Source organism: Fulmarus glacialis, unplaced genomic scaffold (assembly GCF_000690835.1).
Source record: "Fulmarus glacialis isolate BGI_N327 unplaced genomic scaffold, ASM69083v1 scaffold25681, whole genome shotgun sequence".
Lineage (NCBI taxonomy): Eukaryota > Metazoa > Chordata > Aves > Procellariiformes > Procellariidae > Fulmarus > Fulmarus glacialis.
This window is the reverse complement of record NW_009193770.1, coordinates 4,059-23,402: the sequence shown is the minus strand read 5'-3', so window position 1 is coordinate 23,402 and position 19,344 is coordinate 4,059. Positions and strand designations below refer to the sequence as shown.

Sequence of the window (19,344 nt, the reverse complement as noted above, 5' to 3'; positions counted from 1 at the left end):
CTAGTCTAAATCTGTGAGAAGAGGAAAGATATTTTTATGTATGCAGCATGACAGAAAAATGATCCCATATATTTTTGGGCTGATAAATAAGTATACATTCAATTACCTTTTATTTAAAACAAGATGGAATTAGAACAATACAGTCTGGATACTCTACCGATACTTTCAGAAATAAGTTGAAAAAAGTGTCTAGAGAGGAGAGTGTTTCTCCTCTTACTGTTTTCTCATGAAAGAGGAAAAACATTCCAGGTGTTACTTGTAGCTTGGAATTGTAAGAGGCATCACAATCACCAACAGGTGAGTATTTATTTCTGTTTTGATAGGTTCCAACATAATTAATTCAATTTTTTTTCTTTCTGTATTAGTGTCAAACAAGTAGCAACAGAGACATATGCAGTTTATTTGCAAATATTTTATTATGTAATTTGAGAACAGTTCTTCACTGTTTTCCATCTTTCTTTTCTTCAGTTTATGGAAAACCTGTATTACAATCTGGTTCAACTTCTCCCTCACCCTTGCCATTCCTTCATGGTTCTTTGCCTGCCCAAACTTCCTCACAGCCACAATCTCAGCCTCAGACTGAGGTCTCTGAAAAAGATCAAGAGCTGGAAAATGCTCCACCATCCAGTGAAAATAGCAATGTGGAAAACATTCCTCGTCCTCTCAGTCCTACTAAGCTCACGCCTATTGTGCATTCACCCCTACGATATCAAAGTGATGCTGACCTTGAAGCTCTGAGAAGAAAATTGGCCAATGCTCCTAGGCCATTAAAGAAGCGTAGTTCTATCACTGAACCAGAAGGCCCAAGTGGACCAAATATACAAAAATTATTGTATCAGCGCTTTAACACTCTTGCTGGAGGAATAGAAAGTGCTCCTTTTTATCAGCCAAGCAATCCACAGGACTTCATAGGCATCTTAGCTGATGTTGATAATGGTAATGCTAGTACCAATGGCAATATTGAAGAACCTATTTCTGTGCAACCGACAGTTCCTCTTCCTGATGAGCCACCCCCTTCGTCAGATGCCAATGATAATGAATTACCTTCTCCTGCTACTGAGGAACTGATAAGCACTGAAACCACAAATCAAACATCTGAGACAACTGAAGATAACAACAACAATCCTGCTATAGTTCCTTCTACTGAACAGTCATCCAGTCCCACGCCCGAGGTCAGTTCTCCAGTAGAAGATGAAGCTCCTTTGCCTCCTGCTCTTCCTCCTCCACTTCCTCCAGTAAGTAACAAAGCAAGAAGACGATTTTGTGAACTATAGAATTAGCTGTCTGTTTAAGCATAACTGGAAGATGGTAAGCTTACGCTAAATGGTAAGTCTGCACTTCAAGTTTCATGATATTAAAAGAAAAGAAAACAATACCAGGGGGGCTCCAAGAAGAGTTCTCATGGATTAGTTTCTTTACTAATATAGCTTTTTAATAAGGAAAATATGCAAAGAGGCAACAGGAAGTTGTGTATGTACTTTAGGCTGTAGAACTTTTTTGGGATATACTCTTGTTGTAGAACTAATTCTGGGATCTGAGATTCCATTAAAATTTTTTTTTTCATTTCACCGGGCCTACAAAGATAACTTATTTGTATGAAACTAGGGGTAAGCTATGGCAGTGGGAAGCTTTTTAATTTGCAGGCAAGCTGAAATAACTGTTCTGGGAGAAGTGCACTCCTTTTCCCCTCTCAGCAGAAAGATGTGAGACCAGGGCTGACAACACTAACAGCAACACAGCTGACTTGTTTTAGCAGAAATGTTTTTCTAACAGGCTTGTGGCGTAATTTGAATTGCTTTCAAAGTCCCTCCTCCAGCTGCACCAAAATCTTTTAAATACTTGTCATTACCAAAATCTACAGCATACGGAGAAATGAAAATAGGGAGAAAACTGAATTTTATTCTTAGTTGTTGATATGATTCACTTCAACATTGGTTTCAAAGAATATCTCCTCTTCTTGATTCATGTAGGGACCTTGTATTCCTCTTACAATTTGACTACAGGCTGCACAGGACCTTGTATGCATTTTCCGTGAGCACAAGTGGGCCAGGATACTTCTGGGAGAGTGGAATATGCTAGCAACAGATATTATTCATACTGTGAGAGGTTTATTTTCCAAACTGAAACAGCCATACTAAATAAGAGCATAAATGAAAACGGATCTCACAGTGCTACAGACTAAAAGCATTCTATAAAAGCTGTAATTAGTAACAGATTTTTTTTTTTCCTGGCAAGTGACAAGGACCTGTGAATGATTCAGAATATTCTCAAAACACATTTAAATGTGTTTCAGATCTTGAGAATGCTGCTTCTGATAAACACCAGCTAGAATGTCACATAAAATAGCTTCATGTTCTGTATTTTTCTTTCCCATAACAAAACTCGTAACTTTTCAGTACTGACCTACAGCAGATACTTTTGCTAATTCAAGGTGAAGATTCCTCTGAGTAGAGACTGATACTCAGGCTTAATTGTGTTATGCTTTCTAGTCTAAGCAAAAGTTCGACAGTGTCTCAGACAATCCACCAAAAACACATTCAGCTCATATTAGATACAATTAAGATTGTGATGCTCAAAAACCATTGACGTAAGTACTTTGTTGCTTGTACTCACTACCTTTAATTAGAAGCTTCTAGATGATATTGGCATGCTTTTTCATTTTTCAACTAAGACGTGGTAAGGTATCAAGCCTTTTATTTAGAGACTTTATAATAGAAATGTTTGCATAGTTCTAATTACCGTTTAAGGAGGATGTGATTCTTAATCTAGTTAAAAAAGTAACTGAATAATTTGTAATACTTTTGCAACCTGAAATGATGCCTTCCAACCTTCATCTCTACTCAGACAAAACGTACCAACTTGAAGAAACCTAACTCAGAAAGAACAGGCCATGGTTTGAGAGTGAAGTTCAATCCGTTGGCCCTCCTCCTAGATGCTTCTTTGGAGGGAGAATTCGATCTTGTACAACGAATCATATATGAGGTGAGCTTCTAAACAATGGCAACCTCTTTAAATATTTAGGGGGGGGAAAAAAAGTGCTGAACTATTTTATGTTTTCAATAGGTTGATGATCCCAGCAAACCAAATGATGAAGGAATTACACCTTTGCATAATGCAGTGTGTGCTGGTCATCACCACATTGTGAAATTCCTGCTTGATTTTGGTGTAAATGTAAATGCAGCAGATAGTGATGGGTGGTAAGTGTCAAGGTTTTTAACTTAGCATCTGGGAGAAACGCCATTTTGATGCACATTCAAAATTTAGTCAAGACCTGTTTTGGGAACAATTTCCTTCCCCTTTACCCCCAGCAGACGAGCACTTTCTAATCTCTAGGTGGTGAGGAACTCAAATGCAAGGTTACACTGTCTACTCATGTGCAAGCACACTTAAATCATAAAGTATACTATATTTTGGTTTTACTTAGTGGTATAGTTGCATTTCTTGTTCACATGCTGAAATAACTAAACTGTAAATAACAAATGACAAAAGTTAATCTGTTAAAGTTTCGTTTTCATACAACTCACCACAAATTTTGGTGTTCGTGAAGAATCTAGCCTTAGAGGTAGATGTAGCACTTCTGAAGCGTTTGGAGGGGATGTGAAACCTTGCTCTACTGATCTGTTTTGCCCTCACCTTATTTTACCTTTCCAATTTCCTCATATGGAAAATACTCTTATACCCAACAGCTTTGAAAAATCAACATTTTTGCTAACATCTATTTTATAATGTTCGGCTTTACTGGCGTCAGGTAGATCCTGGGATCCACTCCAGTTGCTTGACAGGTTTTGGACAATGCATACATATACTATAATAATAAAGAACAACTTCCTTTAAAAATAGACAGACTAAACTCCATATTGCAAGGTAAAATAGTTAGGAATCCTGGAAGTTTATTTTTTCATGTCTACATTTTTGCTTTATTTCAGGACACCCTTGCATTGTGCAGCTTCTTGCAATAGTGTTCATCTCTGTAAACTACTGGTTGAATCTGGGGCAGCTATTTTTGCTTCAACGATAAGTGATATAGAAACTGCTGCAGACAAATGTGAGGAGATGGAAGAAGGTTATATTCAGTGCTCCCAGTTCTTGTATGGTAAGCTGTGATGCTACTTTACAAACTTTTTTAGCTTTTCTAAAATTCATCCCTTTTTGTCTCTCTGATCTGCATGAAACATCCGCTTAGACCCCAGTCTTGACAGTACTGCCTATCACCTACCTGTTCTTTCAAAATGCTAAAACCAAAATAGTCTTTTGGTTATTATGTTGCTCATAGTCCTTCTGTTCTTTGAGTTACTTCACAGGCTCCTTCTAATGTTACAGATTTTTAAAGTTTAATTTGGCTTAATTTCAAGGAAATGCTTCCATGGGGAGGTTTTGACAGCAACAGTGAGCTGTCAAATATCTTGACAGTGATACTCCAACATAAACACTTTATGAATAATTAACTTACAGAATGTATTTAGTTACTAAGGTATATTTTGCAAGAAGAGTACCTTGATGGAGCAGACAAATTTTTAATTTACATCAGAGGATATATGCGTTATTAAGGCTCTATATACCTGACACAGTGCAGATTTTCAAAAGCTTCAAGTGTTACTGTATAAGGTCTGTTGTAGAAAGCAGGCCTGTGAGAAATATACAACAGTTCTATAAAGCTGCTTTGCTCAAACATTTGTAAAACTATTTTTATCCTCATTTGAATAAAAGATGTAGTTTCTATTGCATATATAATAAAAGAGAAAAACCTCATGCTCTAAATTGGTTTATTCTGTAAATTTTGGTTTTATCATGCAGTTAGATTTCATTATGGAAGTGTTCATAATTGTTAATGAAATTTTATTATTAATAAGAGACTAATATTTGGGCCACAGTGTCCATACTACAAATCTCAGAGGGAAAAATAGGGTATTTTACTACTTAGTGTTTTCTCTAATTTGTTATTAACAGGAGTGCAAGAGAAGTTGGGAGTGATGAATAAAGGAGTGGTGTACGCTCTGTGGGATTATGAAGCCCAGAATAATGACGAGTTGTCATTCCATGAGGGCGATGCCATTACTATTCTAAGACGCAAGGATGACGCTGAAACAGAGTGGTGGTGGGCCCGCCTCAATGATAAAGAAGGCTATGTGCCTAAAAATCTTCTTGGGGTAAGTTCTTTTTAAGTTACCTTCTCCCTTCTATTTTTTATTTCCTCCTGCAGTAAGAACACAAGATGGATCTTTGGTTAGAATCTCTTCGTGCACCATCTGGATACACTGCTATGACGTGGTGAAAAGCAGATTATCCTTATTCTCTCTGGCCTCAGTGTCATTGTAAACAAAAAGGAGAGGCTATGGTTAGGATGTTAGTGCTGTTTTTTATTTAGCAAGTTAGTATATTTAATATATTTTATGCTTTAAAAAGATTTTTTTTTCCCCCTTGGCTAAAATATAGGGCCCCTATGTAACGTGTGGTGGCTCTATTAGGCAGCTCTAAGCTTTGGCCCAGGAAGTTCCTTTAGGAAGGTGTTTAATACCTGGCACAAGATAAGCAATATATAGATATGTACAAATTTAAAACAGGAAAGAGCCTTGAAGATGACAACTTTAGGCAAGTCGTTTATGCTGCTCTCAGTCAAATGGAACACTGCTGTCGTGACAGACCAGGACTGTAAGGCTACTAAGTAGAGAGAGAGGACAAAATGCATACCACCACCTTACAGAGCAGGAAATAAGCTCTCCCTAGGGCTTGACAGGGAGTTCTTGTACTTAGATAAAAGCATCCTGTGGTCTAGTCTGGAATCTTGAGCTAAGTGAACCAAGTCATTTTCAGAGCAGCAATTTTGCTGCTGTTGGCTGGAGTAAGTCAGCCCTTGGCCTCCTGCTGCTTCTGCTTTAATTTTTCACAAGTCATCTAAAAACATGCTGTAGCTTACAAAAACCTCACCCTCCAAAACACTTCATCACCCAGTTCTTGTTAACAAATACCCCTTGGTTATATTGAATTGATTTATATTTAACTTGGTATCAACTATGCAAAGCCTAATATTTTTATTCTGTTTTCACAGTTATATCCACGAATAAAACCTAGACAGCGAACCCTTGCTTGAATTCACTTGTACAACAGTGCAATACTGTGCTGGTAACTGGAAACTTAAAACATACACTGGAGCCATCATTTTTTATCATTTCACACAGAGAAATAAAACTATGATATTTAGTTTTAATGGTGCTTTCTCTTGTTAAATGGACAGCATCCAAGATTTTCAAGATCTGCAGTTTATAAATGAGGATCGTTTTTATGTGACCCACCACTGATGAGGAGAGCGATACCTCCACTACCTACAGTGTTGCGCCAACTATCATCTAAAGCAGTGTTTTAAGTTAAAGTTCCACGGTAGGAGCTTTCTTGTGTTAAATGTTCAGAGGTGTCATTTGCGGAGTGCAGATATTCTGTCCAGTTTGCTCCAACCCCACAGTAACTGTCCCACATCAGGATTTTGGATATTTTGTTCGATACCAGTGAATGTTGAGTTCTCATTACTGATCAACTCTTTGGGTTCTAGGACACAAGATTTTCACCTATTACGTGCATAATTAAGCTTTACGAAGGCTAGGATTTTAAGTAGTAACATGCTATACACTTAAATCCTAGTCTAGACAACCCCAACAAAAGCTTTACGTAGTCTAGCATCTAGTATTATTTGCATTTAGAATCAAGCTAGAGAACTAACATAACAGCAGTATTTGTACACTTCTCAAAACCCCCACACAGTATTTCACTTGGTGTTTTATTTTCTCATTATTCAGCCTACAGCACCAGTGTTACCTCTACTAATGTAAAGGTTCCCCTGCTAGCCACCTGAGCTTGTCCATCCCGGACAAAACAATTAGTACTGAACTTGCAGCAGCTTAAGGGATTTGTACGTCTGCATGGATGAAAGTGCAATAGTTGAAAAGGGTAAGAGTCCGGTAAGGGTTGTACTGTGTAATTTGAGTCAGTCTAGAAGAAAATATGAAGGACTGGATAGAAGTAGAGAGAGGGTTGTGTAGATGCTAAGTCAAGGAGAAGAAAGAAACGAGGTTTAGAGAAGGACTGAAGAAAGGCAATAGCTTATTTGAGGACAGTTTCTGTGGTTCTTGGCAGCCTACATCTGTTGCCAAGGCAAGTTATGCAATAACCTATTCCACTACATTGTCGTTTCAAGAAAAAAAAAAAAAAAAAAGCACTTCACTGGAATTTTAATTGTACATGATTTTATATACCAAAAGTATATTTTGAATTTCCCATTGTAAGTTTTAGCCATATTTCTTGTAATTTTCTTCCATTTAACAGTATGCAATTTGATTAATTCTTCATGTACAAGTTCTGTGTATAATTTATATATCCATTTCTGCAGTGCTGTAACTTGCTTTTACCACAGGTTAGCATTAACTGTATATATTGTGGTGAAAAGTGAAAGGGTATTATTGTTGAAGAATTTGCTACATGAATGTGATGATTTCAAGAGCCTATGATACACTAATTCAGAGAACATGTAAATGTGCACAATAAAGTACTGCTAAGGCATGGCTGCATTCTCCAGTATTTTTATATAGGTAGCAACAGTAGATGTGCCTTTGGTCATAGTCTACAAAAAAAGAATAATCCTAGCTTGCCTTGTTCTATCTGTTAACTCAAGTTTCCTCATTGTTGTACCAGCTGCACAGAAAATGACTTGCCAAACAATTTTGGAACCTCCTTATACTATAAACTCCACTATTCCAACTGTGACATATTAATACTTGTCTAGAGAAACTCTCAAGGGTCCTTTACACGCAAGCTGACAACTGAGCCTTGTGCGCTTGTTTACTCAATTTTTACCAGTGTAGGAAGACGGAGGGCAGAAAGACACTTGGCTCAGCACGTGTAGCTGGAGGATTCATCCCAGTAGTTGAACCAATTATTAACACTTAGGACTAAAATTAGGGTGCTGTTTATAAAGAGTCAAAAGTTTCAGAGTTTAGAGAGTAGAGACCACAGTATCCATCATTAAAGAAGTTTTACATATTGTGAAATTATCACATCTTTTTTTTTTTAAATAAGTGAATTAATTTATTCATATTTGTACATTAAATTGTATACAATTTCAGATAGCATTACAGTTATATTAACAAAAGCTAGTTACCAAAAAGAAAATACAAAACTAAAAATTATCTGGAAACTTATTTATTGCAGAAGGAAAGTTTCAAAATCATGTTCATGTAAGTCCAATTTGGTGGTATTTGGTGAAATATTTAGATGTTTAAAAGAATGTTTTTAAAAAATCAAGTGACTTCTATAAAATCATATCTAAGGCAGATTTTATTGTACATTGATTTTAAACATTTGGATAGAGGGAAAAACCTGAGATCTATACCCAAAAACTATTCTCTGCAGAAGAGACATACACATTTGTTTGCTTTTTGTAGCAAACAGTATATATAATTGTTACTATAAAAGTTGTGCTGTACATTAGCTGTAGTGCAGGTCACTTTCATATTAAGTGCCAATAAAGGCTTAACAAAATATACAAAGTCTTAAAAGGTGAGGCTGTTTAAAGCATTAATTGTATACATATTGCACACTATAGTGAATACTCATGGTTCAAAAAAATACTCACATTGCATTTGCCAGTTCTTACATAATGAACCACACTGGAATGGGAAAGGGTCAAGAACAGCAAACGTTACCAGCTGTCACATTAACAAAAAGGGAGAGGCAGGTCCGTGGAGGCTGGTGTCTTCCCTCAAGTGGCCAACAAGTTGCTGTTCTTACTGGTCCCGGGACTCATAAAGAAGTTTTGTTGCCTAACATGAAGACAAAATGTCATTGTGTTAACTGAGGTTTCACTTTTAGCCACCTAATCTCCTTCCTACTCCTCCAAAAATTTCCTTTAAACCCAAGGCTTTAAGTTCTTCCTCTGCTGTTTTTCTTAGTCTAAGGCATTTAATAGCATTCAGTAATTTTTTTAAACTATTCAAGGTTACTTTTAAGTGCAGAACCTGAGGTCACTGAAGACTTTAGATCAACTTACACTTGTTTCTTCTTGGTCAGAAATGACCATTTCTGATCAAAACTGCCTTTGAAAAAGTTAGAAGTAGTATTTCTGAGATTTTGGTAATCTGTCTATAAACATATGCAGTAAACAATGCTATTCTGTCCTATGTTCCTCCTACCTCTTCCGCTTCCCCCTTGCACAGTTTTGGCAAGGTATTCCATTTGTCTCAAACTACAGCATCAACCAACCCCCTGTGATGGGAACAGATGTGCATTCTCTAGCAACAAGTCCTTTTACGTGCTGTTAACTAGGATCTCAGAAAGTCTCACTCCACTCGTCGGTTACTCACAACTGAGCTACTCAAAACTCCTCTCAAAGGAGACAAATCAGTGGGGGGAGGGTGTTAAGCTTATCCATAAAATACTGTTCTCACCATATTTGTTGGAGTTGCATCGCTTGTGAAAGATGAATTAGAACAGGTATAAGAAGTGCTAAGTTGTACTCATATGGCAATACAAAGTTCGAGTGTGCTGTGCTGAACACAAGTTAAATGCTGGAGTTAGGGGTGGCTGGGGAGCTTAACAATGGCGATAAAGAAGCAAACAAACAGCCACGCACTTGCATTTGCAAACAGCTTACAAATTACAGTTCTAACTATCAATCAGGTGAACAAAGTTCCAGAACTAGTTGGGGTGGTTTTGGTTTTTGTCTCCCATAACTTTGACTTATGAAATAATAACCCTCCGTTTCATTAGCCATACAGTGCCCAACAACAAGAGATGGAACAGTCTTCCACGGGGTCCTGGCCCCACCCCTGTTCCTGTTCTAAAAAATCAACAGCTTCCTTAAACCTTCATAAAGTAGTAAAAACAATTAGCTGAGTTTAGGTTCAAAAGAGTATTTCATAATGCACATTCTTCAGTGAGTAACAAAAACCTAAGGAACTTGAAAGTCTAATTCCTACTTCTTTTCACCTAACGACATACATAAGATCTTGGGAAACCCTTTGTAGTGCATCTCTTCTTCAGGTATCTGAGCATAAAGCTGAAGTCACGTTCATAACAACCATCCATAGCTTCTGTTTTCTTAAGCAACAAGGTCCTAAAATCCTTAAATATAAAAATAATAATAGAAAGAAAAAAAAGACTCCTAAGGCTGCATACTCCCTTAAGTGCTACTAAGCACCCCTATTAAGATTTTCTTCAGCTTTCTGCAAGTTTTGCCTCCTTTTCTTACCTTATGCATAGCTGCCAGCCAGCTCGCTGACAGCTTCTTGTTACAGCTGAAGTCTTCACTGGCTGTAAATTTCATCTGCGTTAGCTCCTCTGATCCTGGCACCTTATACTGCAGAATCATACCTATGGCACGAGTATTACCTCCTGAAAGAGAAATAAAATCTTGAACAGCAACAGGTTTTACCAACTAAGTAACACGACGACTTCTAGCTAATAAGCATGTTTGAAGAAAACTATCTCATCGCTTAATTCAAAGCACTAGCAACTGCAGGTGCGCTGACAACTGCCGCATCAGACCACGGGTATCAATGCCAGGCAATGGAACGTGCAGACTCGGTGTTGTTTAATTCTCTCTGGCAATCGCTGAGGCAGAGCTTGTAGAAGCCATCAGGTAAAGCCATGAGCTACACACGCTCAGAATACCCTTGTGTTTTAATATTACCATGACTTCTCTTAAGTAGATTCCATAGTTTCATACTGTAGCCTGCAGTTTGTAAACTGAGTTAGTTGTGTCCAGTTAGACTGGTATCAAAGAGGGGATCCTTGCTGATCCCAAGTCTGGCATAGCAGTCAAAAGTCCCTCCAAACCTGGCAAAGGGTGGAGGGTGGGAAAGATGTCTGTGCAAGACTACCTGACGACTGGCAACGTCACTGACTTCCTGAGGGAAATCTACTACAAAAGACATTAAGATAAACCAAAGCAAAAATACAGAAAGGAAACAAAAGCTTTGTTTAGAATAGCACACTGATGCTTTACATAGACTTTACTGGCATTGCTTATTTCCTGAAGCAGTAGAACATAAACTAAGCCCCAGGAACAGCTCCACCATACGGAGAAGGACACTTTTTGCAAACTGTCTGCATGAGAGGGCTCCTGCAGGCCATCACTGTAATATCCAAAAGCCAGAGACAGACAATCTGTCTAAGCAACCTGATCAAAAGCCCCCAGATGGTGTTTATAAAAGTAGCTGTTATCTCCTCTTCTAGGACAAACTGAAATCCAACTTCTTCATCACTCGCTCCACTGCATCTACCTGGTCAGACTAACAGATTAAGGCCCTACTTAGAGATAAACCAGTGGAAATCAAACACCTACAGCCTTGACCAGTTTTATTTATTCACATTGCCCATCTCTGGCATTCCAGGATATTACTGACTAAGGTAGAACACACTTCACACATCAAGATGTCATATTTATTTTAAAGACATGTAAAAGCAAGCCGTTAATTAGCAGTTTGTTTATTCAGTGCAAAACCTTACTGGACAGTACACAAGAAGTAATACTGTATTACACATCACCTACTTCAGCAGAGGTGTGCTGAACTGTGTATACCAGAAATGAATAATATACTTCTTGTGTGCTATTGTCCATGCTAGAAGAGAGAAGGGGAGATGAGAAATAATATCTTCTAGCATGGACAATAGCACACGTGGTCTAAAGGCGGCCTCGAATGTTTTAGTTCTCCAAAAAGTTACGAAATATTCATTCTCAGTTTACTAAACAGACAGATGGGAAGGAATAGATACATGTCAGAATTGAACATAACTTGTCTTAAGTGGAACAGCTATAGATCAAGCAAAAAAACAGCACTGTGGAGGAAGAAAGATGGGAGGGGGGTCATGACAACATGCTTAGGTGCGTCATGCGCAAATGTACTGGTGATACCTTCAGTAATATGCTGGCTCTCCAGAAGGCTGGTGTAAGTGTGAATATCTTTTTCTACCATCAAGAAGGAAGGCAGGCAGGCAAAAAGATGAAGCAGTCAGAAGAGTAGTGAACAAGGAATTATAGGAGCATTAAGTAACTCAGCAACACATCTAGTTGATTTGAATACCAAGATAAGGTTATTAAAGTTAACATGCTGTACTGACTGAATGTTGCACAGATAGGCTGTCTGATTAGAAAATTCCAGCAGTGACAGAGGTGTTGCTAAAGAACAATTATTAAAATTCCTGACCTTGTATGTTCTCATTTCAGTGAAATCATATTCAAGTTCATCCTGAAATACTTTAAAATCTGGTAAGAGATGAGGCAGTTAAGTAGCTGCCCTCTGATTCAGATGTTACCAGTTCCATTTGGCCACCCCTCATAGTTTAATTATTGATTTTTTTCCCCACAGTTTCTCTCTCACTCTCCTCTCAATTATTTGTACCAGTAGCAGAGAAATCCCAACTGGATTCCGAAATGGAAGCTACCAAAGACTAACAGTTCCCTCATATCAGCTTTTGAATCAACAGATGTTTATATTTAGCCAAGAGAAAGGATCAGAACAGATGATGACCACCTTTACTCAGGTTTATAGAGAAGCTCTCCCATATTAGAGCTCTAAGGTAATTTCCCAATTCTTAGGTTTTCCGCCAAATCCCAGTAGCCACATGGACAGGGTTCCACACACTGCACTCTGTTCTGAGAGCAGCTGTAATTAACATAGCTATACCTAAGTTACCAATAACCTAGAAATGCACTCTCTAGCTTGAACAATAATAACAACTTCACATATTTTTTTCTTAATAGTTAATTTGTATTCAATGAAAAAATTTACCTCCAGGAGTAAATCCCTCTGTAAGTATCTGAACAGTTGAAATCTGTATAATTTCAATTTCATAGTGGCTGTCTCCATCCAAAACCAAGTATCTACATAACAGAAGAAAAACTTTTTTTAAAAAAAACCCTGTTTTTTCTACAATATCAAGTCCAAATCAAAGGAAAAAAATAAGCAGAATCTCTCACTGACTGGCTGTTTATATGTTCTTTGCAGTGGTGAGGGAGAGAAATCAAGCAGAAAAAATACTTTTCATTGAAGTTCTTCACTTAAAGAAAAAAAAAAAAAACAACCCAACACAAAACCTATAGTTCAGTTTGCCAGGAGACCCTTCCAAAATATTAAAAGCATTCTTCCAAAGTTCTGGGGGAAGAAGAGAGCACAGAGTCTAAAGTGTTCCAGCTAACCAAATTATAGGGATGACCAAAGTAATGCTTTGGCTGTAGTGTTAAACAATATGGTGCAGTGTTAGAATCATTCTGAAACAAGCTTTTTCCAGTGGCTAGAGATTCTTCCCTGCCCCGCCTTCCTATGATCCTCCTATTAGCTGGCAAAACCACTGTATTCCAGTGGCACTGAGAGGCATCAGTGAGTGGAGCTCCACCATTCTAAGGCATTCTGAGCCACACTGCTAGTAAATTTGGACCAACTTACTCCAATAAAGTTGTACCTATCCTCTCACACCGATTACTCTCTCCAATATCCTCACAGCATGTTACTCTTACATTTTGTTTAGGTTATTAGATAATAATACAGCTGTAAGTGCAACAATAATATAGTTTACAAATGCAATTTCTATCAATCTTTCTCACCTCTGATTGTTGGAAAGTCGACAAACCATCAGCTCGGATTTATCAGATGTTCCCAGAGTTACAAAAAACGTAGCACCTGGAAAGAAATGTTTTAGTATTCTAATGCAGAGTTTAGGAAGGAACATTCAAGTATCCAAAAAGATAACTAATTTTTACTTACTGCACCTAATACACTGAATTGGGTGAATTAAGAGACTAATTGAAATGTTAAACTGACTAACATCAGCAGAACACTCAAGTATAAAAAGCTGATCTTTAATTATCATGTTCTGAATCACAGGACCTTTCATAATTGCTATGTAATTTCTCCCACATGTTGTAGAAATACAGATGATATCCAAGATGAATCTTTTAAAGATGAGAACAGATTTGGAGATGGCAAAAATAGGCAATTAAAGACCCTATCTTGTCACCACAATACACACTATTGTTCCAGTATTTCCAAAAAAATCTGTCAGAAGAATCTAGCTGCAGGATGTGACCTTCAGCTCTATGCTTAATAAATAGTAAAGATACCTCTTTTTCATTACTGAAGGCTAGCTCAGTCTTACTTTGAGGTCAAGGAACTTCAGCCTTTATGTTATGTTTCTTCCTGCTCAAAACAGCTCCTTTGACATCGGGAAAGTCATCTTAGCTACATTAGTGAAGTGATTCATAACTTGAAGTAAAGCAGACTACACGCCTAACCACTTTATTTCCTCCATGCCTCACGCTCCCTGTATTACCTAATCCCAATACTGTTGGTCTGGGAAATGAAAAAAATAATAACATACAGCCCTGCCAAATGGTCTGCAATCCATCTCCATAATCTGTACCGTGCAGCCTCGGGAAGCTTCACCTCGCTGTCTATTTCACAATTTTACACAGACTCACTGCCCCCTCAGCATGGACCCCTAGACTGCTGCTGAAGCGAGACAGAGAGGCAACAGCAGCAAAACTGCAAAGGACATCACAACCACCATCTCTCTGACTGAGATCTGTGGCCCTACAGTAAGTCAGGAACAACTTCAGACTTGAATTGCATAACATGAATGCAAGCAGGACAAGCTTTTAAAAAAAATCTTCAATTTAAAATACATTATTTAAAACCTCATCTACACCTTCATCTACAGAGCAGAGTGAAAAATGATTTGTGTGCTACAGGGATGAGCATACTCCTTTCTGAACCTAGAATCTCCCTAGCAACATTCACACTAATCAGATGTGTGGTTTAGCTTACCGATTATACATATTGGCATCGTGCTGAGAGTTGATAGCCCATCAAAAGGCACCAAACAATCACAGAATATTTTAAAAATTGAAGACTCAGCTTTCTTAATGTAATTGGAACATGAATTACTATATTGCATGTAGTTTTAATGCCACGCAAAATTCACCACTCGTGATGATCTGCCATCAACCATAGCTGTAGGCCATAGACAAGATCAAAGCTCACAGACGAAGCTTGAAACAAGCACTGTATCTTGTTAGGAAATATTAAAATATTCTCTATTGTTAAATATTTTTCATCCTTATTTAACGTAGCAGGAATCTGGCTAAAAGGTGCATTATTTTAAGAAAAATGCCAACTGCACACACATCTGTTCTCAGAGGCGTTAAAAATTCCTTTGTCTTTAATTAAATCACTCTTTGTAAACATTGACTGAAAAGTGTAAACTTCTCTCTAAATGAACGGATAACACAGAATTATTAACTGGCAAACAAGAAGCATGGCAACAAAAAAGTATTTAAGGAGACAAAACTGCAGCTTGTTTGACAAGAGGCATTATTCTTGCTATTTATCACATTTGTTCAACACCGCATTTGAATAAATATAAATGAGATCAAACCAGCATTTATACGCATTCAGTCCGTACCATTCATGAGCACTTTAAGCTGTTTGTCATAAAACTCTGTTTCTTTCTGAGAGATGAGGGCACATTCAGCACACTGGCGCACAGGGTCCACAAAGCACATGCGAGGCAGAGGCACTTTTTTACTGCAGCACTTGTCACAGAAGCACTTTCCACATCTTCGGCAGTGGTGCTAAGCATGAGAGAACATATTGTTTATTGGCACAGGAAACTATTAGGGAACAATTTGATAAAGTTACTACATTAAATATCCTCCTCCCCAAGAAACAGAACAATTTCTCAGGGGTGAAACAGACAAGTTGAGGGATAGGTAAAGGAAATTTAACTGCTAGAATGGTAGAAAGAAATCTCTGAAGATTGAACACAAAGGACTCAGTATAGTATGAACAACAGCACTATAAGCCTTTGTTGGGACTCTGTAAACATGCTTCTAAAGCAGACCAGACAAGACCCTGAAAGGGCTTCTCCAGTGTCCAGTAAATCCCTTCACCTTACTGTCAATAAAAACACAAGAGAAGAGTGGTTTCTAGGTCCCTGCCCACTTCCAAACAAAGATCTTGGGAAACTTCAACTGGAGATCCTATTCTCCCTTAAAAATTATTCTCAAGATTTTTCCCGTGGAAACTTAAAACCTAAAGCTATTTCTCTATCAGAAATATCAGGCAGCATAGTAAAAACCCAATGAAGTTGCAAAATCAGAACTAGTATTGCAATGTGTTTCACAGCTACTAAATCTGCAACAAGTGGCTTGTGCTCCAAATCACTATTGGGGTGTGACAGTCCCAGCAGGTCTTCCTGATGCAAGTTCTCGTGTCAGAACAAGCATTCCCAGGCAAGCAGGAACTGATCTGTGGCTCAAAGCAAGTTTGAACAGTTTGATAGAAGGAACTGATACACTGCAATTTTGGTTAGTGTTAGGCTTTCTTTCTAAATACTATGCAAAATTCTCTGGAGTACCTACTTCCCAGGGCTACTTCCATTTAATTCCCAAAGCTAACACAAGTAAAACACAGCAGCCTAACCTTAGTGGTTCTCAATCAAAATGCTCTAACCAACCAACAACCATGCTCTTAACCCATCCAACTAAAGGGTAAAACAAGAACTAGGAGAAAGTACACTCCATGATTTAGGAGTACTAGAATCACTAACTGACATCCTAACGCTCTTCAGGCCTCCTGAAAATTTACACCTATCTGGTATAACATGTTACTATATCTGTAACTATGTTACTATACAATTTCTCCTTCCCTCTCCCTCCAAACAATAAATTAAAAAACATTGACTATGTCAGTGACTACAAGTCACGCCTCCACATCTTTCTTTACTTTCACAGGCGCATGCTAAGGAGTGTCAATGTAGCTATACAAAGGAATGATATTCCCTGATAAAAATCATTGTTGGCCTTTTTTTGGGAGGCTGCTTTCCTTCTCCATGTAGAAACCCCAGTATCAGCAGAATGTTTTCCAATAGTAGTATTCCGTACACAGCATGCATTCTACAGTGACCCGCTTACTTTTATATAATGAACATAATTTAACACTAGTGTTTTCTCTTCATACAGTGAGAATACTTATGGCTTATAGCAATCAAGGCTGTTTATACTTCGTACTTTAATCAGAAATTCCCTTTTCCAAACCTGAGATAAATCCTGTTTTACTTTTAGAATAGGAGAATCTGAGTTTTGGTTCTCTGCATTTTAACAATACGGTTCTTTAATGTAAGATTATAATTCATTCTCCTGAAAACATTTTTGCTTACATTTCCACAACTAATTTTATCTCCCAAAACAGAACTGAATTAGTTGATCTCGTTTCTATGTCAGTTAGATGTTAGAAGCCCACTCCAGCATGAGTTCCTCTAACTCTTCCTTTGAATGTAAATCCTGTGGGTACCCAATAATTTGGAAAAACCCTAACTGTGTATTACTCATTGAGCAACAAGAAGAATTTCAGAAAAACAGAATTAAAACAAAAAGGACCTCTACTCAGAAAAGACAGAACAGAAAGAAAAATTACTTTAAGTTACATCAGACTTTGCATGCTATTCTACTGAAATCTTCTACATTTTAAATCAAAAGAAGTCCATATTAGTATTTTGCAACAGTTAATGCTTTACATTTCCTTGATTTCTCTTACCTTTCTAGTTATGAAGTCAAATTTTGTATCACACTGCATACATCTTGGGCACTAGAAAAGAGTACAAATTAAGATTAATCTGCAGGATTTCTAAACCTTTAATCCTACTAAAAAGAAACATCTCCAACAAATTTCCATCCTTTATCTTTTCACCATGGATGGTTTTCATTTATTTTAATATTGATGTAGCAAAATAATGTCATCCCCATTTGTAAAACAAAAAAAGCTGCCAAACTCATTCACCCTAAGGAATACTGCATCTTGCCAGCAGCCAATTAAGTACATTTCAGAGGTACTTATCATGCTTAATTACGTTTGGCTATCCAGACAGTCATATATTCCAGAGTTGACTGTTTTTATATAAGTTGTCATCCTCACTGTATTACACTGTGATGCTCTGTTGACTGTCTAAAACATTGTTTACGTATCTTAATGCTCTCAATACTTACACATTTTTGAAACATGCTAGGAGATATTCAGTTTTCTTCCAAGCCACTAAGACTTAATTTTTATTCCAGCTACAAAATGTCACTTCCTGAAATATCTCTTTCCTAAAACAAGCTTACACCCACACTCCCCCCAAAAGAAAAGCCAGAAAAAAAAATGAAGAAGTTTCTCTGTCACAACTAAGTAGAGTTTAAGGGGTGGCATTTTGATTCTCTAAACTAGCAGAAGTGATCAGTGATTGTTATGACAACTGAAGTTTTCTATACAGAAAGCCACCTACCAAAGGGCTGATACTCAGCACTTAGATCACTAGATTTTCACCAATTTTCACGTATTTTTATCCACCATATCGAAAACCACACTCCAATTGCTTATAAAGCAATTTTTGTTAGATTTATTTGCAAATGTTAATGCAAAATTATGCCTGACATCTGAATCAGGAGAACGTGGTTAGATCCTGTAGTAAGTTTTATAACTCTAGAAACCTATGCTCTTCAAACCTGACTATCCTCAGACTATACCACAGTGTCATCTTAAAAGCATGCCCTAAGCTGAGCAGGTGCTATTTGCTAAGCACACAGCACTTACCATTTGCCTTTAATAAACACATTTCAATACTTAACCCTTTACATTCTATAAATTCCTTCAGGTTATAACAGCTTTTGTGGTCTGTTTCAGGGACTTTTGCTTCAGCAGACACCCAACCACTGCCACAAGTTCAATAACTATAGCCAAGAAAATATTACAGCAGCTAAATTAAAAATTCTCTAGAAACTTTTCATGTTCTTTTGAAGTACAAGATTGTTAATAATTCGCAACAGTTTATATGAAGTGTCCCCACACCTAAACAAATTAGAGAGTAACTGCAGTCACTGTAATGGAACATAAATAGCTACTTGCAATATTTGTGACAATAAGCTATCGGTTTCTAAATCCCCCATAAAAGAGAACTAGAAGTGCTCCTGTAGTGTTTCAAATAGCGGACTGAATTAAGGCATTCAACCACCTCTTCTCACAATGGCTGTAAAAAAGCTTATTCTAATATTCACTGATGAATAACCTTCAGCATAAAGCAACTTCAGTATTCCCCAGGTTTCATCTCTAACAAGTAGTACTGTACAGCTAATACCACATTTTACTCTACACTGATCTTGATTTAGTGTTTTAATTTTTGACATGTGTCGCTTAATAGCTTGTCTGGGAGCGATACCTGGTAAGAATTTTTGTATACTTTGAATTTACCCAGAGTCTAACTAATTTTCTTAATGGAAACATGTTTGAGGGGTTTTTTGTCAGAAATTAGAAAGCACAAGCCACCAAC

The 19,344-nt window shown here is 37.5% G+C and overlaps 2 protein-coding genes across 2 annotated transcripts in view; one reads left to right on the top strand and one right to left on the bottom strand.

Moving 5' to 3' along the window:
* Positions 1-7,195, top strand: part of PPP1R13B (protein phosphatase 1, regulatory subunit 13B) — a 38,778-nt gene extending 31,583 nt beyond the window's left edge. Inside the window, exons 10-16 of the mRNA XM_009587577.1 lie at positions 469-1,247; positions 2,845-2,982; positions 3,064-3,197; positions 3,927-4,093; positions 4,948-5,147; positions 6,047-6,959; positions 7,062-7,195. Coding sequence (XP_009585872.1) covers positions 469-1,247; positions 2,845-2,982; positions 3,064-3,197; positions 3,927-4,093; positions 4,948-5,147; positions 6,047-6,088 — 1,460 coding nt within the window. The 3' untranslated portion in view covers positions 6,089-6,959; positions 7,062-7,195. The remainder of the gene's footprint in view (positions 1-468; positions 1,248-2,844; positions 2,983-3,063; positions 3,198-3,926; positions 4,094-4,947; positions 5,148-6,046; positions 6,960-7,061) is intronic.
* An 857-nt stretch (positions 7,196-8,052) lies between these two features.
* ZFYVE21 (zinc finger, FYVE domain containing 21) lies at positions 8,053-17,627 on the bottom strand (the record flags this gene model as incomplete). Its single annotated transcript, XM_009587578.1, has 7 exons — positions 8,053-8,807; positions 10,235-10,377; positions 11,900-11,953; positions 12,777-12,868; positions 13,589-13,664; positions 15,445-15,613; positions 17,577-17,627. Coding segments are annotated over 7 exons (621 nt in total), but the record flags the coding sequence as incomplete, so codon positions are not given.
* Between the last annotated feature and the right edge of the window lie 1,717 nt (positions 17,628-19,344).